The following is a 27,757-nucleotide window of genomic DNA, read 5'->3' on the forward strand; positions in this document are numbered from 1 at the left end:
CCTCCTCCACCCCTGAGGGCTACTTGATGTGACCCGAGGACCAGCCTGGCTTGTTTTTCTGTTTGTTCCTACACCTAAACTAACTGTATAGGCTGCAGAATTTTACTCCCTGTGTTGTATTAATAATTCAAGGAAGAAGCTTTCATTTTAAAAAGCTCCTGCTACCAAAAAAACAAAACAAGCGGGGGGGGGGGGGGGGGTTGCTTTTCCCAGTATCTCCTGTCATTTTTCTAAGAGACCAGCTAGGAAATGACCCAACAGACTGCTTCTTTTGCAAGAGCAGAAACCACACCAACACTTCTTTTTGTTTGTTTCACATTTCACATAGTTTGGGAGAGGCTGAATTTGGAGTCAATTTTTTGGCCCTCAGATTTGGTATTTTTGCTACATCTTGTTTATAACCCTTGTTTTGCTGTGATTTCACTTTAAATACAAAAGTAACATTTTAAAAAGGAGTGGTGGAAATACAAGAAACAACAGCTACATACTTTTCCATATTTTTATTGTCTATATTTTACACACACACTATCCCCCTAACATGCTAAATTTCTTCTTAAAAGTGCCCATTTTCCACCAAGCCATAATTGCATTTCATAAAACCCCACTAGTCTTCAGCTAAGGAAGGAAGAAAGGGTTTTCATATTTAAATGAGCTCTATTTGGATATAGGTAGTGAAGTTTCAGCCTTTTTTTTTTTCAGATTTTTTTTTTTTGTAATCTATATAAACCCACCACATTCATTAAAAACAAATACTCCAGGTTCTTACACTGAGGAACTGTTGGATTTCATATTAAATGATTTGTCTTTGTGATCTTTTTCTAGCACTTGGGCTGAGAAATTCTTGCCTTGCACAACGTGAAAACAGACATCAGCAGTGGATAGCAGCACTCTTATTACAAGCCCAAATGGAAAACATCAAAGGTTCTATTTGTTTTATAGAGTTTGATTCTTCAGATTTGACATAAGGAAAAAATCTCACTCCAGGCCTTTTAAATAATATTTAATGGGAAATCTTGTGTATTTCCTTCACCAGCTCTTGGGAAGGGCAGATGGTAAGAGGCAAAGGATGTGGACATCTAGTCCATATCATGCAAAGACATTTCAGGAGTTGATCATTTCCTTACACTTGCGTAGTTGACACAGCCGTCATCATGTCCAGGAGGACTAGAGGTTCAAGTGCTGCTTCTAAATTCTGCAGCTTAAATAGAACAATGGGGAAAGAACTGCTTTTACGCTGCATGATTGGCTTTGAAGGTGTTCCAATCAATTTCCAAAGTCCCGGTACACAAACAATGTGATGTCAGCTTAGATGAGGGGCCCCTGCCATAGTGACCTACCTTTGAAAATATGTCAATGGTGATACAGCTATGGAGGGGGTAAAGCAGCTGACTCTGGTATCTCTATCTCAGTCGTTTCCATTTTTGTCTTTCCCCAGGAAGGTTTTCATCATAGCAACAACATGGCCAGACAATTAATGCGGTATTGCATTACTCTTAATAACTCAATTTCCTGGGTCACCTCCCTTGGTCTGTTTTTCAAGTTACGCCACTTGTTAAGAACTATTTCCATACAAAATGGAAATTCAAGAAATTCAACTTTCAAACTTATCTATATTCTCGGCGCTCATTTTTCTAATTAGTCATCATTGACTATTACGGTTCCTTGATTACTCATAACTGTTTTTCCAACTATACCATACTCATTTAATCCATTTGCATTTTCATAGATGATTAGATATTTATGATATATTAGATTTAAGAAAGAAAATGGGAAATATGTAAATGTTCCTTAGTCTTCAGTTTTAAAGAGTAAATCAGTAAATACAAAGGTAAATATTAGTCCAAATATGTGAAAAATTCACATATTTTAACAGAAAACATGGATGGCACAAATAACAGCAGCAATCTCGTTTCATCAAGAATCAGGAAACCAAGAATCTATCTTTATTTACATTGCCTGCAGAATCCTCTGAAATTTAAGGATCTAAAACAAGTGGTGCACCTTTTTAGATATTAGGGATTAAGATACTCTTTCAAACCTTTGTAACACTTAATGATGGGTTAGAAGGAATTGTGCATCTTAAAAAAGTTCCAGAATTTGAGAATTTGAGCCAGGAAAATCCTCAGTATAGAGGAATAATGACCAACAAATGTGAACTATGAGGAATTTTTTGGCAGGCATATACTGATACCTAGAGTACCTTATAATGTTTTAGTAGGACTTGAGGGAAGCATGGTGCTATTTAAAATTTGTAAAGGGTGAAAGATCAGCTGAATGGAGCATCAGGAGGAAAGCAATGCCCACTGCTTGTGCTCAGTATGGACTCTAGCATCTCACTTTGTCTATGTCAAGAACGAAACCTAATTTCCTACACGGTTTGTACATCAGTCTTACTGCTTTGGAGTCCTCACATGCAATAATAATTCTGATGTATACTTTGCTCTCCTAACAAATTAAGCAATCAATAAGGTCTATATTTAATAGTCTTAAAATTCCTATTTGCCAACAGTTTCCTCATCTCAGGTATATTTTATAATAATACTCTAACTCAGAAATCCCTGATATTAAATTCCCTTATTTTAAGAAAAAAAAAAAGTATTTGTTCCAGTTTCATCAGATAGCAGTTTTACATGGGAGCTTTTCATAGAAATAGTTAAGATATCCTTCTCTGAACCTCATTTTTTGAAGATTGATGAAGTTTGTCATAAAACTACTTTCTGGTTTTGAGTGGTGTGTGTGTATGTGTGTGTGTTAGCACAGTATAGTCAAGTTTATTTGGCAGAAAGGACTTGAAACATCATTGGTATTTTTAGGAAGAAAGGCAGCTTGAATTATATTGTCATGGTGCAATATACTATTAACTGCATTTAAAAAACTAGTTCTTATAATCAGATTATATAAAAAAGAAATCCACATATTTCAACTTCAGGAATGCTAACTTTTGCAATTTCCAAAGTGGAAGTATTAAATTTATCAATTTGGGCTTTAAGTTTTAGAGGATGGAAAAGAGAGGATGATGCCTGAGGAAGTCACGTGCACAGTTAATTGAGGAAAACACAGATTTCACCACGTAAACCAGGCAGTATAAGAGCAGCATAAAGGGTAAAGCACTGCTAGAAGAGAGTGTCACACTCTCTGTATAATAATCTCAGATATTAGAATAAGTGGAAATAAGAGGGGGCAACCCTGGTGGCTCAGCGGTTTAGTGCCTGCCTTCAGCCCAGGGCATGATCCTGGAGACCCAGGATTGAGTCCCATGTCAGGCTCCCTGCATGGAGCCCGCTTCTCCCTCTGCCTGTGTCTCTGCCTCTCTCTCTCTCTCTGCATCTCTCATGAAAAAATAAATAAAATCTTAAAAAAAAAAAAAAAAGAAGAGGAAGATCTGGAAAGCAATAACTACATTAATATTTAAGAATAAATGAGGGGTAAAAAAGGGCAAAGAACAGGGACTAGATTTCAAGTGAGTTCCTAGAGATGGAACCCAGATAAGACTGACAGCAATTACGAGCAGGAGAAAACAATATAGATTTATGCAAAGAAGATTTAGGAAGAAATTTCTGGCCAAAAAATAATATACATATTTTTTGAGAAAAAAAATCAACAATCATCTTACAAGAATTTTTAGATATAAGCCAACCCAAGAGGAAGGTAATGGACAGGGATGAGGCAATCTCTTGGAATTCCTTCCTAAAGTCCCGAGTCCACTAAGTGTGTATATATATATGTGTGTGTGTGTGTGTGTGTGTGTGTGTGTGTATACATATATATATATATTTATATATATTTTTATAGCTATTTTCACCCTTAAATCTCAATCAAGGGAGAGAAAGACTGAGTAAATAAGCATCAAGATATAAAACAGCTTAAGAATACACTATATACAAAGAAATATTAGCATTTCTGTGTTCATCACAGCACTACTCACAATAGCCAAGAAGTGGAAGAAACCTTAATGTCCATCAATATGAATAGAAAAAGAAAATATGGTAGATACATACAATGAAATACTGTTTCAGCCTTCAAAAGAAGGAAATTCTGCAACTCGCAACAATACAGAAGAAACTTGGGCATTATGCTAAGGGAAATAAGAGTCACAGAAAGAGAAATACTGTGTGACTCTACTGACATGAAGTATCCAAAGTAGTCAGATTCATAGCATCAGAGCAGACAGTGGTTTCCAAGGGAGGAGGAGAAGGGGATTTACCAATCAATGGCATAAAGTTTCAGTGAAGTGAGATGAGAAAGCTCTAAAGGTCTGCTGTACTATACAACTAAAAAGCTGTCAAAGAAGGTAGTGCTCATGTTAGGTATTCTTACCACAATAAAATTTTATAAAGAATCTGCTATATATGTAAACTGGAATTCTATAAAGCTCACAAAATAACATATCTAATATATAATCTAGTAAATTCTTTTTTTTTTTAATCTAGTAAGTTCTTAAAGATATACACATTAAACTCTTCAGAGGCAAGCACATTCGAGTAAAATGAAAGAACACTTCCAGAACTTTGGTTCCTGGGAAAAACACAATACAGAATGATGGCATCCTGAGCCCTCAGAAGTGTATCCTTAAATGGTCACCTGGGTACTAAACTTAGATAAACAATGAAAGACGGAATTACTTCGATATTGTGTAATATTTCTTTGTAGTTGTTAATTTTCCACAATAATGAATGGAAAGGGAATGAATGTCTCAAGCAAAATGGCTTTCGTAATTTCTCTTGAAATTATGAACTTACTATTCTAAGTTGAACATCAAAGCTTACCCACTCTCTACAATCCAAGGGCAAAGTTCTAACATTCTGTAAGTAAATACAAAATGGTTGCTGTTTTTTTTTTAATTTTTTTTTAATTTTTATTTATTTATGATAGTCACAGGGAGAGAGAGAGAAGGGCAGAGACATAGGCAGAGGGAGAAGCAGGCTCCATGCACCGGGAGCCCAATCCAATGTGGGATTTGATCCCGGGTCTCCAGGATCGTGCCCTGGGCCAAAGGCAGGCGCCAAACCACTGCACCACCCAGGGATCCCTGGTTGCTGTTTTATACTCTTTTTTAAATAGACAAAATAGGGATCCCTGGGTGGCTTAGTGGTTTAGCGCCTGCCTTTGGCCCAGGGCGTGATCCTGGAGACCCAGGATCGAATCCCACATCAGGCTCCCAGTGCATGGAGCCTGCTTCTCCCTCTGCCTGTGTCTCTGCCTCTCTCTCTCTCTGTGTCACTATCATAAATAAAAAATTTTAAAAAATAGACAAAATAATTTATAGTCACAGAATACATCTACTAGAAAGAAATGTTTTTTAATATCATCTTTAACAAATTAAAAAAAGCAACAATTCAATAAGGATCCTTCCATTGTTCTTTATACAGTTTTAAATGCTGTTGTGTAATTTATCAGTTATATTTATAATCAATAAACCTTCCACTCACTGAGTTTAGAAATTACTGTATTTACTGAGCTAAACTCTCTCACAAAATAAGGCACAACTACATGATCACAAGTAGTAAACACAATACAAATAATGAGTTCAAAACCTAAATGAAAAAATATTCATGCAAAAGTTTCTATAGAAACTATGAATATATGATCCAGTTCAAGGAAGTACAGAATGTCATATACATGACTGCATCATGTTACAATAAATTCATTACTTCTACACAGAAAGAACCTATTTCCAATTCTATTTTATACAATTTTACATAAATTTAGTAAGTTTATGCACAATATTCACATCTGCAACAATAACAAATTGATCATTAAAATTCAGGCAAAGGGCAATTAAAACACGATAATGTGTGGCACATTATAATTACAGAATACCATTCATCAAGCTCATGTCTAGGAATACTAAATTGATGGCACATTTAAATCTTATGGATCAAATCATCCATGGTTTTATAGCCAAAGTGCATTAAAAAAAATTGCTATAGTCAAATAGCTCATGAATATCAAAATATATGATCATAATTTGCTCTCCACTTAAAAGCTAAACATTTTTATGCAAATGCAAAGTTAAAAAAAAGTGGCTTCAAAGTTCTCAAAACTATAAAATAATCTTAAAGCCTTTCTAAGAGAGATGGGAAACTAACAAATTTGGCAGTTACTATGTGACATTACTGTGAGGAAACTATTACACTAGCTAATTCCACATTAAGAGGTAGTTGAACAAAATATTATTTGTACACTGCATTGAGGTCTTTGTGTTTGTTTCCCTCTTTTTTCTTCAAAATGAACTAATTCTATACCAGCATTTTTGTCTTCTTCCTATTAAAGGAAATCTATAGGTATAGTTTATGGTACACTAACCCAGCAAAACTTGACTTTAATTCACATTTCTGTGCTCGGGTTTGGAATTTACTAACGTGTGATGCCAACAGACTTTGCGTTTAGAGCCAAAAGCTCAGATATGCCAGCTCTAACTCACTGACAAATTGTACCAGCAAACATCTAAAATATAGAGCCAATAAGAACTCAAAGGATGACTTTTTATTAAAAGAAAAAGAAAATTCTGTTTCCAAAACACTTTAAATTCAGAGTTAATATGCAAAAAAAAAGTTTTATTTCTAATATTATTAGTGTAGTAGCCAATGGTAAATTATTCAGGATCTATAAAATGAGATCTAGTTTTCATTTAGCTAATCAAATGCATATGGTTTTATTTGTTGTCTTCCCCACAACATATTGTGAATATGTGGGTGGGGGACAAGACAGGGAAAACTCCTTCAGTGTACCCAATTAGGAGATGAAGTAAACAAATATTTGAATCTAGAATTCTCATGAATTTTTATGATCTTAAAAAAAAACAACAGTGCTATATCTATTTTTCCAACACAGAAAGTTTCTAAGTTTCATATTAAGTTTCTTATGTGTTAAAGTGTAGAATTAATACTATTTGAAAGGATTTATAAGTATATAAAAATGCATAAATAATTTTAGCTCAATTTATATTATCCAACTATTATTTTTAATAAAAAAACTCATTGTATTTCCTCTTTAAATAAGCTCAAGGATATTTGTTTATCCAAATCTAGGGACTCAATCAGGGTCCTTAATAACTACTGACAACAGGATTTACTTAAATGAATTTTTTTAAATAATTAAATGAATGTATGGCAATCTCTTTTAGTTCACAGATGTTACAGATAAAGCATAAACACAACTTTATTTCACCATGATATCTGAAAGCAAGTGTATATTATAAAATATTGTAAATGAAATATTAACTCCCATCCTTCCCCGCTATTATTACTAAATGATTACTCTGCACAAATGGATAACTTCACATTTTTTCTCTAGAAAGAATAAACCAATATTAATGACCTCTACAGATGTTTTCCAATTTGCCAAATTAATAAGATAATGATAAATTAAAGTTCAATTTCATTTTTCAGGATACAAATAAGCTAGCTTTTAATTACCCTTAATTAGCCATTTTCAGTTCTGATTATAACTTTGGGATTCCCAAATACATTTGTTTTTGGTGATATTCTATTCTCCACCTGTTACTTCAAGATAATTTCACAGCAATATTTTTGGGAAGTAAAAAGATTTACCAGCTGGTATGGAACCCCAAATTCAGAATCATTTTAAATTTAAGTTCACAACTTTCAAAAATGTTTCCCTGTTAGGTAAGAAAAATGTAAAGTAGAATATTTAATGTCTCCTTACCATTTGTATTTGTTTTCACAGATAAGACTAAAGCAGTATCAGTTATTGGCTTTAAGATGCAAAATTATAAATAGTGAAGCTGAGCTATGCTTGGAAAGGTTAAACCAAATAAAGGGGGAAAAATAGATTAAAAAAGCAAACTCAGATACCCAAAGAGGCTGGAGAGACAGTATGAGGCTAATCTCAGATTAAAATGGAAGTTTTTCCCACTTAAACTGAGAATAGAACCATTATACAATTTCTATTATTCATCCTCCAATTGGGGTGAGGGTGAGAAGTTTTATAGAATTCTTCATTGAGAATATGAGAGTTTAAAAATGAGATAGAAATAAGACAAAGAAAAAGAAAAATTAACCCTAATCTTTAAAATACAATCCCAGGATAACCATAAAGTAAGCAAACTGATTTTACAGAGGTTTCCAGAAAATCTACCCAAGAGAATTTAATCAATATTGTTAAAACGAAAACCATGTTCGAATTCATGGTTAATATATATTTCAACATAAACTGCATTTAGAACACTTGAGTGGTAAATTTATAACGTAACAATGCAATTGAGCTATGGATCTATATATAAGAAAAACAGAAAGCTTTATAGTTCTGTGCATGACTTCACAAAGATTATTTAATATAATTAATGTGCTATTGTGCAACATATATGATGTGATAATACCGCCCATGTACATTTTTGTACACGAAATTTGGGAGAAAGAAGTAAGCTAAGGAAGTGTATTCATGTCATTTGTGAACAATGAAATTATATTTAAAAAAATACATTGCTATTTTCTGTCCAAAGTTTATTTACATTTCATTGGCTAATTCTAAACTTGGCATGAAAGCTGTTCCAGGGGTTAAAATGGAAAAAAGTGATGAAAGATGAGCCCAAGTCTCACAAAAATAGAAGAGTTTTTACTTGATAACATTCCAAAATATATGAATTCTAATTTGGTCTAATATTGCAACCACTGTCCAAATCAAATAGTAGTCCAAGACCTCTATTAAGTGCATTTATTAAAAATCTAATGTTAGTGTAATACTACTCTGACGTTGTGATAACCCATTATCCTTGCAAGTCATTGAAACATGCATCACAGACACGAACAGGCTTCTTGGAAGAAGGAGTTAAGGCATTTTTGGCTGAACACTCAGCACAGAAGATATTTCCACACTGTCTGCAGTGATGCTGTAAATGACAAAAATTAAACAATTTCAAGCATATGACTATACCAAAAGCATTATGAGACTACAAGAATACTGCAGACTGCACTGTGAAGGCATATTAACTTTCAAGTGATTAGTATCTTATTTAATAATATTTCAATATGTCAAGTTATCCCTTAGTTATCTGAATGTTTCCTATTTATCAGATATTATGTTAAACATTTTATATGAAATTTATCATGGAATTCTCAAAAGTACCTTAAGAGGCATCTAAAAAGTGATAATAAAGCACTTCATTTTATCAGGTGAAAATCATTCCCATTTGCCAAGTATTTCAGGCATAATTTTGTCAAGGAGAATATAAACCTGAAATATCACAGGGTATTATTTAATTTTTTTTTAATATCTGCTTTTTCTTTAAAAGAACCCAATGATGACTAAAACATATGAGCTTAATACTGGCCCATTGGTTCAGAAAATGATTATTCCAGAGAGTAACCCAGTAGGAAGGCAACAACTAAATTTAAAACTAAAATATGCTGACCAGAAACTAGACTGTATAAAACTTAATGATTCTATACAGTTGCAAAGTAAATCAATAGAAAATATTTTTAATCTGTCAAATGCAAGATATTTTGATGATTAAGACATTAATTGATACTGAGAAATAAAATCCAGAACCATAGCAATATGAACAAAATCATTTACCCGTCTCACTGTTACTGAGAAGCCTTTCCCACAGGCCATACAGTTTTGTACTTCATTGTCTTCAGCCCATTTCCTATTTAACGCTTGTGTGTGTTTGATCTATTAAAAAACAAAACAAAACAAAACAAACAGCTGCCCATATATTATAATATTCAACATTTTAAAGACTGATGCATAATTTCTAATTGGGTGCCCAAGCTTTATAATTTTGACTTATAGGCACCACTGGATAGAATTTTAAAAATCAGAAATGCTTTGGTCAGCTTCCATTGTCAAAAGTTACTACATTCTTAAGTCCGAATGATATAAATAAATAGATAGATAGATAGATAGATAGATAGATAGATAGATAAATAAAGTAAATCAAATTTTAGTCCTCAAAGTCATTGGTAATTTCTAATCTTTAGCGATTTCCCATCCATGTTAATCTTTCAACCTTCCTCAGCACCAAGTCCATTGCTTCTTTAACACATAGTGACTCACCTATTCCTTGGTGTTTCTGAATTTTCCCAGTACTGAAAATTCATGAATGACAAGGCTTTCTAACTAATCCCAGGGGTCTCTCCAGCAAATTCTTTTTGCTTTTATTTAACTATCCATAACACCTACTGTGTGGTAGTATTGACAGTAACCATTCAAAAGTATTTATTAAATACAGGAGTTTGTTTGTTTGTTTTAAAGATTGAAAATATGCTTTTCACTAAGAGTTCATTCCAGTCTGAAAAACAGCCTCACATTACCAGATGACTTACTTGAAGGGATTGATTTTCTCTACCCAGTTCCTGCACCGCTGCAGTGGTATTATCCAGCTTTCTTTGCAATTCTAGGACTTTGGTTTGAAGTTTTTCTATTTCACCTTCTCCTTTAAGATATCTAGAACAGATTGCAAAGACATCATTAACTTTTTTTAATGATAAAGATCTTTCCAGAACATAGATGATAAACTACTTCAGTAATTTCAAATATAATACATTAATTTCAACCACCTGATTGTTTTAAGAGTTAAGTTTCTAAATAGCTACATAAACACCTGCAGGACATATATACTTTTCTTAAGATTCTTCCATTTTAAAAATTGTGGAAAAAGACCATCTTTTCATCACCAAGAATGGAAACAAACTAATTTTACTAGACATCAATCACCTTTCTAGTAGTGCTCTCCTTTCATCCTGATTATTCTGAACTGTAGCTTCCAGTACTGCAATTTCACCCCGTAAGTCATCTGTCTGTTTCTCGAGCTCACTGACTCTCCGTTGACTGGACTGCCACTCCTTCTTTACAGTGCCTAAGTTTTCATTTAATGCTGTAATCTGCATGGTAAGTTTAGCTTCGTTTTCTTCATGCTTCTTCATTCCTATTTCTTTTTCTTTTATTTCAGAATGCTGAGAAAAGAATAACAGAGGGAAAAGAAACCTATTACAAAAGTAATGCAAAATAAATTTATTTAGCTACTGAATTTAAAATATTGGCAACACAAATACTATTACTTATTTAGGAAAGAAGGCAGGATATATTTCATTTTACACTAATTAAATTGATTCCACAAGTATCTGTGACTCTGAACTGGTTCAAAGGCCATCATGCTGAAATGATGGTCAGCAAGCTTCTTACAAGAGCAATTAACATAAAGCAATTTGAGAATTTCCCTTTCTCACTAGAGCAGGGGAAGAACACATAGTTAGGGAGAGCAATGTGCTCTGGACACAAAGTCGGCATTTTCAGTCTCAAAATCCACATGCATCTTTTTCTCTATCAACCTGCCAAAACAAAAAAAACACAAAACAAAACAAAAATACAAATTCTTTAAATCATTGTGAACTTGAAATTGCAAATCTTCAACTAAAACATTCAGCACTCAAGTTATGTGGGGATATTTGGACTTAATTCAATAGAGGAAAGCCAGATGCTTCCCATGTTGGCATGCACAATTTAGGGAAGGAAAAGTAGACTTTGGTCATCAAAATTCCAAACTGAAGTTTCCGTTCTCCCTTATCAACCTTCACTTTGACCAAACAAATGAGTTTAGCGTTATTAGCATTCATGCCATTTACCTCAATCTACATAGCTGTGGATTTGTTTTCCTGGCACTAAAAGTCTTTTTATTTTTTTGAATTATGTTTAATTGAATTTTCACTTATATAAACCAAAATATAATAACAGACTAAAATATTTCCAATCACATATCAGCTCTTTGAACAAATCAGATCTTCTTTCTCAATCAAAAATTAAAATACTAGGTGAGAGCATTTAAATCCTAACTTCTAAGGAGAAAAATCCTCTTACTGGATTGACTTAACAAAATCAATTACAAAACACACTCCCACCATTAACTTACTGACCAGTTTAGCTTCCTTCTCAGTAAATTCTTTCTTGAGCTCATCTTCTTCCTTTTTCATCTGCTCTTTTAGCATTTGCTGGTTTCTCTTCTCCTGTTCAAGGGTGGCCTTCAGAGAATCTACTCTCCCTTGAAGCTCTAATTTCTGCTGAATCAAAAGTTGTTTGGCATCCTTGAGATTTGTTACCTCCTATTGAAAAAGGCCAAAAATAAATCATCCTTTATGGTAAACATTTCCAAGCATAGCTGATATTTATACAAGTTATCATAACAATATATATAATTTGAGTTTTAATCTCTTAGGAGATTCTTAAAGTTCAATATTTTAAGCAATTCGCTAAAAAGATGCAAGATTATTTACTTTCTGCTCAACAACCATTTTAATTCAAGTAATAACTTTACATGCATGTTTTGATTAAAATATGTGAAAAACTTCTACCTCTCTGTTTTCCCATTCTTCACTTAGCAAGTTTACTGGTCACCATCTTAGGCATCACACACTGTGTTAGGTTTTAAGAATATATATAAAGATGAATTATATACATTAATTGCTTTAAGGAAGTCACAGTGTGCAAGAACATAATGATATAAAGTGATAAATTATAAAGCAAAATATGTATATTGGTAGACATAAAAGGTAATGAGAGTGCTCAAGAGAGAATTTAACCTTTCTCTAAGAAAATTAGAAACATTTTACAAAGCAAATTATAGACAATTAGTTTTTTCAACTGGCAGCCTAGTGAAAATGTTCAAAATAGAAAGGGAAAATGTTCAAGACAGATTATTAAAAGATTTCAGGGAAGAAAAACAAATAAAAAAACAGTATTCCCTAAAAATCTTAATTCTAAACTCTTACATATTTTTAAGTTTACTATCTATAAGCATGATTTTCTAAATCAATATCTTTTTTATTTTATTTTCATTTTTTAGGTAGTCTCCTCATCTAGTACAGTTACTCTGCTTTATTCAGTAATCTGAAAACATAAGTAACATAGTTTCAATATACATATAGATAGACACTATTCAACAAAAGGGTGAGAGCATTGTCAAAACAACAAAACAATGTGTGGCATACAGTAAGTTCTCAGTAACATATTTATTTTTTATTTAAATGACAATACAGTACAGAGGAAAGAAAAATGATTATCTTAACATACCTTTATGCTTTCTTGCTTGTGGGACTTGAATTCTTCACTCAATTTAGCAATTTCTTTTTCCTGTCTACACTTAATTTCCTCTATCTCTGCCAATTTAGATTTTTCATTTGCTAGTTCTTTCTCTTTCAGTGACTGTAGAAAAATAATTTATTAAAAACTAATTTTAAAGTAAATACTTAACTGAAAATCAATGTAAGAAAATAACTGCTACTATTTAGGACACTGTCTCTGTCCCTTTCTACTTAAGTTAACTTGAGCAAACTACTTACCTTCACTTGCCTCTATGTCCTTATTTATACAATGTGAACAACAGTAAGATCTTTATAAGCATTAAATACTGTTAATACCATAAAATGAATAGTATCTAGCCAAAATAAGAACACTGCAAAATTTAGCCAAAACTACCATTCTTATTCTCTCATTAATGCTGTTATCACTATTACTATTATTACTAGCAATATCTTTATAAGGCACTAGTTAATAGTATTACATATTACCTAATTTAATATCTATACTAAATAGCTCTTTTTAATCCTCATTTGATAAGTAAAGGAACAAAGGGTTTAGAGTACATCTAAGGAGAGCTATTGAAGATAAAGGTGATGCCTATATCAGGTAAGAGATTTGACTAGATGATTTCTAAAGCCACTGCAACTCTCAGATTCTAGATTTAGTCAGAAAATAAAATAAATACCTTTTCTTTTTGAATATCTTGTAGTGTTTTACACTGCTCCTTCAACTGCTGTTCTTTCTTTGCAGAATCCTGCTCCAATGCAGCCTTGGCAGTTTTCAGTTCTTGAATCAATTTATTTTGGTTTCCAATTTGATTTCTGTTTGAAATCAAGTCCTCCTGTGCTAGAGAAAGCTTCTCTTCTACAGACTTTTAAAAACAATTTTCCCAAATTATTATATGTCTTTTTGTTTTTAGCAAATTTTAACAGAAATACAACAGCATAAGCACAGTAGAAAGCAAAATACTATAAAAAGATAGCTTCTTATACCCTTCAGTAAGATTACGCAAAAGAGAAAGAACACTAGACAACTCTTTTGCCTAAGGAAACAATTTTAGTATAAAACACTTAATAAAATTGAAGCAATTCCAAAACCTTTAGAAATAATCCATAAGTATTAAATATCAAATAAGAAGGGATCATATCAAACACCCTCAGGGCAGCTGGGGGAGAGAGAGAGGGAGAGAGAGAAGGAGGAAGAGGAAGAGGAAGAGGAAGAGGAAGAGGAAGAGGAAGAGGAAGAGGAAGAAGAAGAAGAAGAAGAAGAAGAAGAAGAAGAAGAAGAAGAAGAAGAAGAAGAAGAAATGGGAAGACATGAAAAACAATTTAAAAAGAGATGTATTTAAATGCTACATCTATATTACATATACATATATGTCTTACAGGATCTATGATGTCCCTTGACATGCTGAAATCTTTAATACATTTAAAAAAAAAGTTTTTTATTTTTGGGGAAAAAAAAGAAAAACTGTATTTCACGTCTACCAACCTGATCAAGTGAACCAAAAGAAAATCAACCAGACATCTGGGGCTCTATTTCTGACAAAGCCATTAGCCCAGCCTCTTAACTTCCAATCTATATGGTAGAAGTAGTGTTGTTAGTTAACAATGCCCATAGTTACTGACTCTTCTAAAGCTGAAATATTTTGTGAAGCCAAAGCTGGTGGAAAGGGCAAGCTTTCTGATCTATTATGTTCCATTTCAGGGTAGCTATGGCAACAAGTGGGTGATGGATGGTGGCAGGAACCTTGCCACTCTCAGTTGCAACTGTAAAGAATCATCAGGGAAGGAGAGGAACTCTAAGATGCTCTTCTACCATCTGGAAGAAGTTCATCTTTCTTATTCTGTAGACACAGTTCCTTTGAAAAAGAGGCAGAAGATAAAATCTAGGAAAGATCCCTGCTGGCTAGGCTTGGCTATTCAATGAAAAAAAAAATAGATAAAAAAATTTTAAATGAAGACCTTATTTAAGTAGTTTCTCAAGCTTTCTTAAGGAGAAAGTTTATTCCTTACAAATAAACCCAATTCAGAAGTCTTTCTAATAAAAATGAAATTTCAATTTCCAATGGCTTCCAATGAATACTAAAAAACCCTAAGGTTTCTAAGTCACTAGTCCTTTACTAATCAAGCAGCTAACCATTAACTGAGTGTGCTCCTTAGGTAAACAGGGAGGTAAGAGAGAGTCCTTGACTTAAAGAAGCTGACTCCATACCTGAAAAACAGAACCAGCATGTAAAATGGAACCTATACACACTAGGAGAGCATTTGCTATGCATCAAATGCACAGAAAAACAATGTGTGTGAGAGAACCTTGCCTGGAATGTGTTTACAGAAGCCTTCATGGTAAATGTGGGAACTGGCATAAGTATCACAAAGGGTGAGAGTGATTTCAAGTAAAAATAATACAATTTGACAAAGTCTAGCCCATACAGTCTATAGCAATTATTATTATCAACTAATAGAGGTCCTGATCTAACACTAACTACACCAAGGCTTGCTAAATACTAAGTTAACAGTACCCCCAATCTCTGCCCACAAGAATTCCAAACTGCCCATGGTATAAATGACATCCAATAGAATTTTAAATTCCCAAAATCCCAGTGACTAAATCTTTAAAATCAAGCTCAAAATCTGCACTCTTCTTTTCTGAAGATGCCTAGACATATTGCTCTTATCTCTGAATATTTGTCTCTGTCATTCAGTGATATACTGCCATGCCTTTTAAATATTCCTTTTATCTTTCTTGTTGCAGTCCATATTATTTTCATCTGCTCAGCATCTCTTCCTTTAAGGAACTCCCCTCTCCCACTCAATGTTTTGTGGACCTATCTTTAACCACCCTACTCCCACTGGAACAGGCAAATCCCTGAGTATATCAACTACCAACCTTGACCTTGAATACCACAATCACATTATAGCAGTGCAGTTAAAAAGGAATTTCTGCAGCATTCTGTGGTAACTACTGTTTCTTGCCTGCCCAACAATTTTTCCCTTTCTTCTTTCAAAATAAAACTTAAAATTCTAGTTATTGCTTTTTCTTGATGTCTGGTTAAATGACATAAGGAATGGTATAGGCTAATGGTTTATATTTAATTCTAAACTTACCAGGGTACAAAATATAAGTTAAATTCCACTTCTATCTCTCTTCAACAGTAAAGAATAGCACAGGGCATAGCCAACTTGAAATATCCAGTCAACAAGCATATAAGTATTTCATAAATAATCCAGCAGATGGGGCTAAAGGCATAGATCAGGCCAGCTTGTCTTCCATTCTACTGGTGTCTTGAAGTAGTACACTGTCAGCCCACAGATGGCAGCCTTGACTTAGGCAGGTGTCATGTAACAAAGTTCTCAATCTCTCCCTTTCTCACTTCCAAGCAACAAGATCATATAACATCAATGAAGCAAAAGAAAAATAATGGCTGATAACCATCTCTTATTCTGGTCCATAAATATCATCTGAAGTTCTCCAGGAATTCTTTTTTTTTTTTTTTTTAAACTTCCTAAGTAGTTCAGATACTTCTCTTTTTGGATGCATTACTAATAGAATTCAGCAATATTCTATTTTATATTTAAAAATCCTAGCGAAATGATAACAAGAGTAAAGGGCTATGAATCAGAACTGGGATCTAATCATGGGTCTGTCATTGTGCAACTTTGGGCCTGCCACAAAGCACTCCAGGTCTTAGCCTCATCTGCAAAAGGAGGCTTTGGAATAGAGGATCTAGCCATGTCTCTTAATAGTTGAAAAACTCCTCAGTAGCCTTATTCCTCCACTTTCCCTTTTTGTCCAAACATTTCAATCTTTTGAATTTTTCTTTCATGTATAAAATTATTAGTATACAATGTAGTTTTCAAGCATAATAAAAAGAGCTGTTAGCTTAGTGAAAGAATACTGATCTAAGAGCTCTATGTCCTGTCACCAGGTTATGCTCTTGGGTAAATAATACAGCTCTATGAGAAAAAAATTAGTATGATTTCTATAGGACTTCTATAATCAATTATTAAACTTCATCTCTTTGATCAGCTAAACATCCTTCTAACTCATCTACATTCTCCATCCTTACTGTTTCTGCCATCACACATACCTGGATTATGCCATGTGTCCTCTCTAGTCTCCACACTCAGCCCTGTTGCTCCCCAATCCATTCTTTATCCTCAGCCAGTCACTGACCTAACCTACAGATCCAAGCAAATCTTTTCTGTGGTCCCTCCTGCCTTTAGGGTAAAGTCCAAACTCTTCCACAGACCTTCCCTGCCTTTTAATAGTGTTAAAAAGAAAAAAAATACCAATAATTTAAAACTACTAGAAAACAGAGCAATTGAGACACTCTCTAAATGTCAGGTGGTATTTTCTTCTTATAACAACTTGGCATGAGGAAAATTCTTTGACCCAAGTTTCCTATTTCTTTGTCAAATCATTAGTCACCACTGATTCCTGTGGTTCCATTGTGGCCTATCTGTATTTAGCCCTCCTGTTTCACCCGATCTCTCTCATTCATCTCTTCTGCTCCTTCCTCTTGAACTTTAAGCCCAGTGTAATCAATTCATACCTTCATTAATGGAATTTATGGAGAAAAGAAGATAATAGCCTCTTAACTAATCTCCCTACCTCTAGTTTATCCAGGTCCAATCCAGTAGTCCATAAACCTCTTCCAGGTTAAGTTGTCCAAAGTACTATTTTCTTCATTTTATTCCTGCTGAGACTCTTTATTTCCCCCCTCAAATATAAAGTCCAATCATCTCTGTTAAGCGTCTAAGATACTTCATGATTTTTTGATCCCAATCTTTTAAAACTTAACCACCAGACACAAAATAGCATGGTAGTCAACTGGTAACTGCCTCCTGGCTCTGGTCATTTCCCCTGCAGCACGTTTTCCCAAATGTGCCTAAGTGAAATGATCTTCCTCATGACTCTATATATTCAAATTCTATATATCCTTGAGAATCTGTTCAAGTCCTTTCTCCCTCATAAAGTCTTCCCTATAACAGCCTATAATAAAATATAGACATACTATATTTATATATAACATATAAATATCCTGTGATTTTCAACAAAATTTTTCAATAATGTACTTTAAATTAAACAAATAAAAAAAACTAAACAGGGAAGAAACAAAAAGCATAATACTTCACCATGACAAAAAAATAGAGAGAACTAAGCTGAATCTTCTGGGAGAGAACAAAAATGTTCCATTTATCTTAGAGAACTCATCCTTAATGCTACATAAAAACTATCCTTTTTGTATATCCTTCATTTTAACATGATATTTTAATCATTTTAACATGATATTTTAACTGATTAAAACAGTACTGTCAAGAACAAGGTTTCCATATATGTTTAGATAATTAGGGTTAAGTTTACTTTGAGCTAAATCTCTTAATTTTAATCATTAGACTTTCTGGTAGTCTTGAGAAGTTGACCAATATAAAAAACTAAAGTCAATACTGCCTGACAAACAACAGGAAAATGCTTGCGTTTTCACAAGTGGTTTACATTTTAAAACTCCTTGGATTTTTCCATCAGCAGTCCTTTTTAAAAGTTACCTTCTTCCATAGACAGCGGTCTTTAGATAAGCTAATAATGCAGTAATTAACATATTTCCAAATTATTTTATTATTACAGATGTTATTTTTAAATGCCTGTATTTACCTATACATTTTATAATATAAAACAATTTAAATTTTAAAAAGCATGTTACAAAAAAAAAAAAAAAAGGCACGTTACTCCAAAAATAATAACAGAAAAGAAGCATCACATTCTATAAATACTAACATTCCCTTGCCCATCTGGCTCAAATCAACCATTTAATGAATGTCTATAAGCAACTTACTGAGTTTTTGTGATATATTTTACTATACCTTAAGATCTTGCCTGGTGGCAAGAAGCTCAGATTCCTTCCCATAGAAATCAGACTGAAGCTGCTTTAGATTATCCTGACTTTTTTCATAGGTATTTTGTAACACTGACATTTTTTCTTTCTCTGCTGTAAGTTCCTGGGCTGCTTGTGTGGACTGCTGCTGTAGTTTACTCTCAAGTTCTGTCTGGAACACACAATAGTTATTTAGAACAGTATGCATATCGAAAACCAGTTACAAATATAAAATGAAATCCACACAACTAAGAAGATTCCTGAGAACAAAGTAAACAGCATTTAGGTCCTAAAATTCTTATTTAATCAAGAGTAACTTACTTACTTATTACAAACTTAAAGTATGTACAAAATCCAAAATCTAACAAGTCCCGATTTAAAAACCAAAAAATAAAAAAGCATTAAGTAAAGAAAAAAAGTATTTCACTGGGTGATATCAATGTGTCGGGAGACTGAGAATAATAACCACATTCTGATAGAAGATGCAGTGCTAGATGCTTTAGAAGAGGATGTAATTTAAGGTTGAACTAAAGGAAATTTCTATATGAAAGAAATAAAAGAGTCATTACTGTGTTAAAGTCTATCATTTCTACTCCTTGAAATTCCAGAATAACTTGGGAAATTTTTACAGATTATCTTTATTAACAAGGCAGAAGGAAAGGAAAATCTTGCAAAGGTCTGACTTCTCTAAACTTGTCTTTAGTTTTTAAGATTCAGGAGATATGTACAAATATGACATACTTAAAATTTGTGTGCACATTAGGAAAATAAACACTTGGCTTTTAAAATAAAAACACTACTTCAATGCAACTTTTGTTAACCAATGACCAATGACCCTCCTGCTCCAAAATTCAATATTCATCATCTCCTTGTCCACATCTTACTTAACCTCCCAGTTGTATGGGAGGTTGAAATGGCAAATGATGTTCCCTCCTAGAAACATTTTTCAAGCTTGTTTTCAGGGCACCTATCTTATTGATCATTCCTTCTTAAAATCTTTTACTAGTTCTTTTGTTTGGTCTCTCAATATTGTAGAACCCCAGGGTTCTGTCCCTGTCCTTCTTTTATTCCATACATAGTCTCTTTCTAGAAGATCTCAACTACACTCATGGCTTTAAATATCATTTATTTACAACTGACTTCTGAATTATGTTTCTAGCCCTAACCTCTCTGCCTAAACTTTGGCCTCATTATGATCAAGTACTCCCTGACATCTCCATTTCAATGAGTGATAGATATCTATCTTAAGCAGAACTCTTGATCCTGACACTGCTTATCAAAAAGCTGCTACTTTTCCCCAATAAATATTATCAACTATGCACTTATATAAGCCACAAATGTAGTTATTCTTCTTTCCATCATCAAATGTAGTTGATTCTTCTTTCCATCATCTCTCATCATCTAATCAGCAAGTTCTGATGACTCAACTTCCAAAATATATTCCCAAATCATCTACTCACTCCTAACAACACTTCAGTTCATGCTATCATTATAACTGTCTGGACTACTACCAACACTTTTTCAGTGCCTTCTCTGCTTGCTCCTTTATCCCCCTGTAGTCAGACTGTACCATTTTCCGCTCAAAATTCTCCAACTGATTCTAATTATTCTTAGAACAAAGTTATCATTATTATTGTCTTATAATCTATAAATTTGCATGTATATGCTTTGGCCCCTGTCTACTTCTCTGAGCTCATTTCATATCATTCTTCTACTCTCCCACTATATTTAACCAATGTTGGTCTTCTATTTTTAGAAAATCCCAAGCTTGCTCTAGCTTAAGGTCTCTGCACTAGTTGTCCATCTGGACCTTTGTATACACAGCTCTTGTCTTTCATGTATCAGCTCAAATCTCTTCAGATTTGATTTCTTCTTTGATCACACAGTCTTTAGTAGGACTCTGTCCCATCACTGTCTTTCATATCACCCGCTTTAGTTTCTTCCCCAAAAAGTGTAAGCTCCATGAAAACAGTTTCCTTGTCTGTTCATGGCTGTATCTCCAACACCCAGAATTGTGCCATGGTATAAAATAGGTGCCTAGTAATATTTCTTAAATGAATAAATGACAAATAGATTGGAGGTGGAAAAGCCTGGGATGACTATTAATAAGCTATTCTAATAGCCTGGATAGAGAACAAAATAGCCTGGACTAAGATTGTGGTCATGGGAAATAAGAAAAGAGAATGGATTCAAGAGAGCTAGGAGGCCGACTGACAGGAGGTGGTGCTAATGCCTATGGAGGAAAGGGGGTTTGATCTCCCTATATGTTATCTCATAGAATCCCATGTCACCTCCTTTCCACTTCTTCCAACTTAGATTCTTTATGATGAATAATTCCTGGACTCTTTTTTCATCTTGAGAACTATATTGCTATTACACATTTTCTTTTATAGAATACTACTTCTTTGCTTTAACACTTTTCCCCCACAAATCTAGTTTTCTTTCTCTTTAATCTAATCTTCATGGCTTTCAACTAAGCCCTCTGCAAAATCTCAGTGACAACCTTTAATTAAAGGCCCTTTTGGGCTCATATTTGGGCTATCATTATCCTTACTCTGACAAACTCATTCATTCATTCATTCAAATAATTATTGATGGTTTATTTGTCAAAAGACACAGTTCTCTGACCCTAAGGAACTCAAAAATATTAGTGGGAAATTAAAGAAAAAAAGACATCAGTTAAACAGTTTGACAGTTGCTTTAATAGAAGTAAACCCAAACTTCCAAAGGAGAATACAGGAAGGTCAGTCATTTACAATTTACCCTTCACAAACTGACCAGTTTTTGCTCTAAAATTGATCTGATCACATTCCATCCTTCTTAAAAATCTCTATTAATCCTCCAATATTAAAATTTTAAAGTGGAAATGACTATATATCATCTACTGTGATCTGATTTCATCCAATTCTATTGCCTTATCCCTCCCCTCACTTCTCCATTTACCATGTACTCCAAAAGCTAATGTTCTTTAATGACATTTTCTAAGTCTTACAAACATTGCTAATATTGTTTAGCTCCTTGAAATATCTAATTTCCTCTTTTTTAATGTTTTAAAATTATAATCATCTCCAAAGGCCCAGTTAAAATGCTAGCTCCCTAGAAAGCCAGTCAAAATTTCCATTAAGTTCTAATTTTTCTCATATTTCTGTTTAAGTTTGTTTCATTCTCCTTTATACATTAGTTTTTCCCTTACATACCTACTTCCTTATTAAATTATAAGCTACTTGAGAGTTAAGGGTGCTATCCTATTCATTCTGTATTCCCACAATAGATTTCAAATAAATTTAGTATAGGGGCCTTGACTTATTTGCAGGATCCTACTTACAGGATCCTTGATCAGTGGCTCCCAAACAATCATATATATCCAAAATATGTGTGTGGGTTTGTGTGTGTGGATTACATAAGTGCATACACATACATATCTAGATCCATTTAAACACTGTTTTTTTTTTTTTCTATTGCATTGTGGGACAGTTGTAACTTTGTCACAGACCATCACTGCATAGTCAATCATGCACACCGACATACTTCCATGTAATAGCAAACTATTTTGCTTACATACTGCACTGGGGACAGTCCTGCATATTTTAAATATGTTTTCTTAATCTTTACAACAACTCTATAACTCCATTTTATTTAGCCCAGAAAGATGATTCACTTCCTTATGACCATAAATCTAATGTGTGTCACACAAAATTTAAATTCAGATCTTGCCTAACTCCAAAATTTATCCTTCTTTCCATGCTACACAGCTCCCCAACAAAACCAAATTATACTTGCCTTTCAATGATTCTCTAGTTACTCTAAATTCAAAGTCTAATTTACATTGACTATCAACCCAACATTCCCCAAAATGCCATCCACCATCTATCCCAAAGTTAAAAAGTGTGCTTATTTTAGCATCCATACACTAACAGAAACTAATATAGCCATGGCTGAATGTTTGTGTCTCCCCAAAAAAAGTTCATGTTGAAGAAGTCCAGATCTACAATGTGATGGTTATTTGGAACTGTGACCTTTAGGAGGTCATCAGGTCATGGGAGTACAGCCCTCATGAATTAGTGATTAGGGATTAGTGTCCTTACAAAAAGAAACACAAGAAAGATTATCTCTCTTTCAGCCATATGAAGATACAGCAAGAAAGTATCTGTCTACAAACCAAGAAATGGGTCTTCACCAGACACCAGACATGCCAGTGTCATTATATTTGACTTCCCAGCCTACAAAATTGTGAGAAATAAACACACTGCTTACACCACCAAGTCTATGGTATTTTTGTTATAGCAATCCAAACTATGACATCTACCAATAAAAGCATTTCCTTTAAATGATTCTTTTTTTTAAGCTCTCATAATTCTTAAGGTGTAATCTAGTAAAGCCATGCAAAGTATAGGCAATATACATTAATCATAAATCTAAAAGAAATCATATTGTAACTAATAATTTAAGAAAATGTGCTAAAAATAGCTGGGTTTTATTTTTTTTTAATTCATGAAGGTATGCTATAAAAATGAAGATCTAGGGAATACATAAATATGATATTAATAGATTGGGGGAAAAGAATTAACTCAAGATACCAAAGCATACAATAAATGTATTGTGATAATTATATCCTGACTTATGATTATATATAACACCAAAAATGCACAGGCAAATTTGTCTACTATTGTTTGTGTTATTAGAAAATTACTCTTTTGTAAAGAGAAATAGAAATAATTGACAGTTGTCAACATAAAATACCTATTTGCAAGGTTAATTTTTTTTCCTCTCATAATGTGATAGCCCACTCTTAATGACAGGACATATTTTGTTTGTTCTACATAAGAGAGATTTCACTTCTCAGGGCGCCTGGGTGACTCTGTCGGTTGGTTATACATCCAACTCTTGATTTCAGCTCAGGTCATGATCTCAGGGTTGCATGTGAGACAAGGTTGTGAGATGGAGCCCACATCAGGCTCCATGCTCAGTGCGGAGTCTGCTTGAGATTCCTTCCCTCTACTCATCCCCACCATTTCTCTCCCCTGCTCTTGCTCATATATTCTCTCTAATAAATAAATAAATCTTTAAAAAGAAGAAGAAAAGACTTCACTTCTCTCTTCTCCATTGACCAACTGGCAAGCACATACCAACAGTAATGAAAAGTTATTTTTGTTCAACTATTAAGTACAATCTATCTTGTCAACTCTTGGTACAGACAAGTACTAAAATATATTTAAGAATAAAAAATAGATGCTCAATAATAAATTAGAATAGTTGAGAAATGAAAACCAATAAGATGCAACTTGAAATATCAAACAATTTTAACCACATAAAACCTACACTCCTGAATTTTTTTAATATGTACCATTTTATGGGTTTTGTTCTTGATTATCTTCCCTTAATAAGGATAATTTTTAAATTCCTTTAAAATTTTCTAATGCACTAGAAATATTATATAAATTATTTCCATAACATTAAGTGTTAATTATATTATTACATAAAAAGGTAATTTTAGGGCAGCCCCGGTGGCTCAGCACCACCTTCAGCCCAGGGTGGGATCCTGGAGATTGGGATCGAGTCCACATTGGGCTCCCTGTGTGGAGCCTGCTTCTCCCTCTGCCTGTGTCTCTGCCTCTCTCTCACTCTCTATGTCTCTCATGAATAATAAAAAAAAAAAGGTAATTTTATATCAGATGATTAATTTGAAATAAAGATTATCTAAAAACATGGTTCTAGTGAATGGAAATCCAGACTTACATACTTAATTACATAATTAAGAGCTTTTATACATTAAAAAATACTTAGAAAAATTACTTAGAAAAATTTTTTTTTTTTTTTTTTTTTTTTTTTTTTTTTTTTAGAAAAATTTTGAACATATATAAATTTTTCTTTGCTGCAACTCATCTGTTATATTATGAACTGCAAAGATTTTCTTCCCATAAAAAGTAAACAAATATCGTATTACTACCTTCTGTGAAATAGCAGTTTTAACTTCTCCTTGGAGTGCTTCAATTTGCTTTTTCTTCTGTTCAGTCAATTGCTTCAGCTCATTTATGGTCCCCTGAAGTTGTTGTTCTTCTTTTTCCTTTTGTTTTAAAGTATTCTGGGCCTGTACAACTTGTCCTTGAACTGAATTGAGTTCCAACTTCAACTGATGAGAAGTCTAAAAGAAAATAAAACCTGTTTATTAGCATTCATCATTCAATCAAGACACGTTTACTGGGGACCTTCTAAATGCCAAGCACTACTCTAGGTAGAAACTACTAAGCCTGGTGGCCAAAGGTGACCAGTGGTAAATCAAAATACCAAACAAAAAAAAATCTCTGCCCTCATGAAGCTTTCCTAATTGACACTATTTGCTATTAGATAACATGCTGGATTAATTTTCAATATGTGTTTAACCTTACCTCCCTTTCTAACTTGTAAGTATATATTTGGTATATATTATATATAAAATAAAAAAATATATATAAATGAGCCAGAATAGTATAAACTTGTACTGTAGAAAACAGGAATATTGACATCAATCTTTAGATTTCTGGAATGTCTACTATCTTTCAAGAATATTCTCAAAATGCCAACTTAGCTTATTAGCCATGATTAATCAAAACGGATAGCTCCATATCAACTATGGCAAAAAAAAAAATTTTTTTTGGCAAATATGTTTAGTCTATGACTGATGATACTGAACTATACCATGTAATAGTTTCCTCATTCAGAGCTCTGGGGAATATTGTGCTACTACCTTGTTTTTATAATCTACTAGGATATAATTCTCAAAATTAGGTATCATACAGAAGTCACATTGAGGTTCTACTATGGTCAAAGTGAATTACAATGATCTCCTGCCCTTCCAGCCAAAGTCATGTTTCCATGTTTTATGCATTTTGCCTTATGAACTTAACTTGAGCATTTGACCATATTCAAAGTTAATTTTGAAAAGTTTCACTCCTAAATATGGTTGCTTCAGCTTATCTCCCACACAAAGGAAAATATTTTTGTGCAAAACAGGAGTCAGGTAGTGTAACAATGATGATTATTATAATATGATGACCAATGATAAACTGATAACTAACATTTGAGCCTTTATTTTGTTATGTTAAAGGTTCCAAGCACTTTGAAATATTTAAACCTATTTATCTCTTATTAATCCTATGGCATACTTTCTCAAAAAACAAGAAAGTTCTCAAATATACAACCTAACCTTACACCTAAAAGAGCTGGAGAAAGAACACCAAATAAAGCCTAAACTCAGCAAGAGAAGAGAAATAACAAAGATTAGAGCAGAAATCAATGAAATAGAAACCAAAAGAACAGTAGAACAGATCAATACAGCTAAAAGCTGGTTCTTTGAAAGAATTAATAAAACTGATAAACCCCTGACCAAACTTTACAAAAAAAAAAAAAAAAGACCCAAATAAATAAAATCATATAAGAAAGAGGAGAGATCACAACCAATACCAAAGAAATACAATTATAAGAATATATTATGAGCAACTATATGCCAACAAATTAGACAATCAGAAGAAATGGATGCATTCCTAGAGATGTATAAACTACCAAAACTGCAGGATGCCTGGGTGGCTCAGTGATTGAGTGTCTGCCTTAGGCTCAGGGCATGATCCTGGAGTCCCAGGATTGAATCCCGCATCGGGCTCCCTGCATGGAGCCTGCTTCTCCCTCTGCCTATGCTCTGCCCCTCTCTCTCTGTGTCTCTCATGAATAAATGAATAAAATCTTTAAAAAAAATAAACAAATTACCAAAACTGAAACAAAAAGAAATAGAAAATCTGAACAGACCCCTAACCAGCAAGGAAACTGAAGCAGTAATCAAAAATCTCCCAACAAACAAGAGTCCAGGGCTGGATGGCTTCCCAGGGCAATTCTACCAAACATTTAAAGAAGAATTAATACCTATTCTTCTGGGGACGCCTGGTGGCTCAGTGGCTGAGCATCTGCCTTTGGCTCAGGCCGTGATCCTGGAGTCCCCGGATTGAGTCCTGTATCAGGCTCACTGCATAGAGCCTCCTTCTCCCTATGCCTGTTGTCTCTGCCTCTCTCTCTTTGTATCTCTTATGAATAAATAAATAAAATATTTAAAAACAATACCTATTTTTCTGAAGCTGTTTCAAAAAATAGAAATGAAAGGAAAACTTCCAAACTCTTTCTATGATGCCAGCATTACCTTGATCCCAAAACCAAAGACCTCACCAAAAAGGAGAATCACACACCAATATCCCTGATAAACATGGACACCAAAATTCTCATCAAAATACTAGCCAATAGGATCCAACAATTCATTAAAAAGATTATGCACCACGACCAACTGGGATTTATTCCTGGGCTGCAAGGGGGTCCAACATCCACAAATCAATCAATCTGATACACTAATAAATGTTTAGTTTAATAAAAGAAAGAACAAGAACCGTATGATTCTCTCAACATATAGATGCAGAAAATGCATTTGATAAAGTACAGCATCCTTTCTTAATTAAAACTCTTCACACTGTAGAGATAGAGTGAACATATCTCAATATCATAAAAGGCATACACAAGAAGCCCACAGTGAGTAACATTTTCAATGGGGAAAAACTGACAGCTTTTCAAGAATACAAGAACACATCAGGGATATCCACTATCACCGCTGCTGTTCAATACTGTACTAGAAGTCCTAGCCTGAGCAATCAGACAACAAAAATAACTAAAAAGCATCTGAATCTACAAAAAAGTCAAACTCTCACTCTTTGCAGATGACATGATACTCTATAAAGAAAACACAAAAGACTTGACCCCAAAATTGCTAGAAATCATACAGGAATTCAGGAAAGTGGAAGGATATAAAATCAATGCACAGAAATCAGTTGC

At 33.6% G+C, this 27,757-nt stretch overlaps 2 protein-coding genes across 4 annotated transcripts in view; one reads left to right on the forward strand and one right to left on the reverse strand.

Annotated features, from left to right (window-relative positions):
• PLEKHG7 (pleckstrin homology and RhoGEF domain containing G7) overlaps positions 1–2,463 on the forward strand; it is a 78,436-nt gene extending 75,973 nt beyond the window's left edge. Inside the window, 3 exon segments of the mRNA XM_038559169.1 lie at positions 823–918; positions 1,872–1,908; positions 1,910–2,463. Coding sequence (XP_038415097.1) covers positions 823–918; positions 1,872–1,908; positions 1,910–1,979 — 203 coding nt within the window. The 3' untranslated portion in view covers positions 1,980–2,463.
• A 2,817-nt stretch (positions 2,464–5,280) lies between these two features.
• EEA1 (early endosome antigen 1) overlaps positions 5,281–27,757 on the reverse strand; it is a 112,110-nt gene continuing 89,633 nt past the window's right edge. For all 3 annotated transcript variants that reach the window (XM_038558636.1, XM_038558637.1, XM_038558638.1), the window contains 9 exons: positions 24,861–25,055; positions 18,903–19,085; positions 13,724–13,909; positions 13,030–13,161; positions 11,877–12,062; positions 10,681–10,919; positions 10,290–10,410; positions 9,538–9,636; positions 5,281–8,851 (listed from right to left, as the gene is read on the reverse strand). In XM_038558636.1, the coding sequence (XP_038414564.1) occupies positions 8,729–8,851; positions 9,538–9,636; positions 10,290–10,410; positions 10,681–10,919; positions 11,877–12,062; positions 13,030–13,161; positions 13,724–13,909; positions 18,903–19,085; positions 24,861–25,055 (1,464 nt within the window). In that variant the 3' untranslated portion in view covers positions 5,281–8,728. The remainder of the gene's footprint in view (positions 8,852–9,537; positions 9,637–10,289; positions 10,411–10,680; positions 10,920–11,876; positions 12,063–13,029; positions 13,162–13,723; positions 13,910–18,902; positions 19,086–24,860; positions 25,056–27,757) is intronic.

This window comes from Canis lupus, chromosome 15 (genome assembly GCF_011100685.1).
Source record: "Canis lupus familiaris isolate Mischka breed German Shepherd chromosome 15, alternate assembly UU_Cfam_GSD_1.0, whole genome shotgun sequence".
Taxonomy (NCBI): domain Eukaryota; kingdom Metazoa; phylum Chordata; class Mammalia; order Carnivora; family Canidae; genus Canis; species Canis lupus.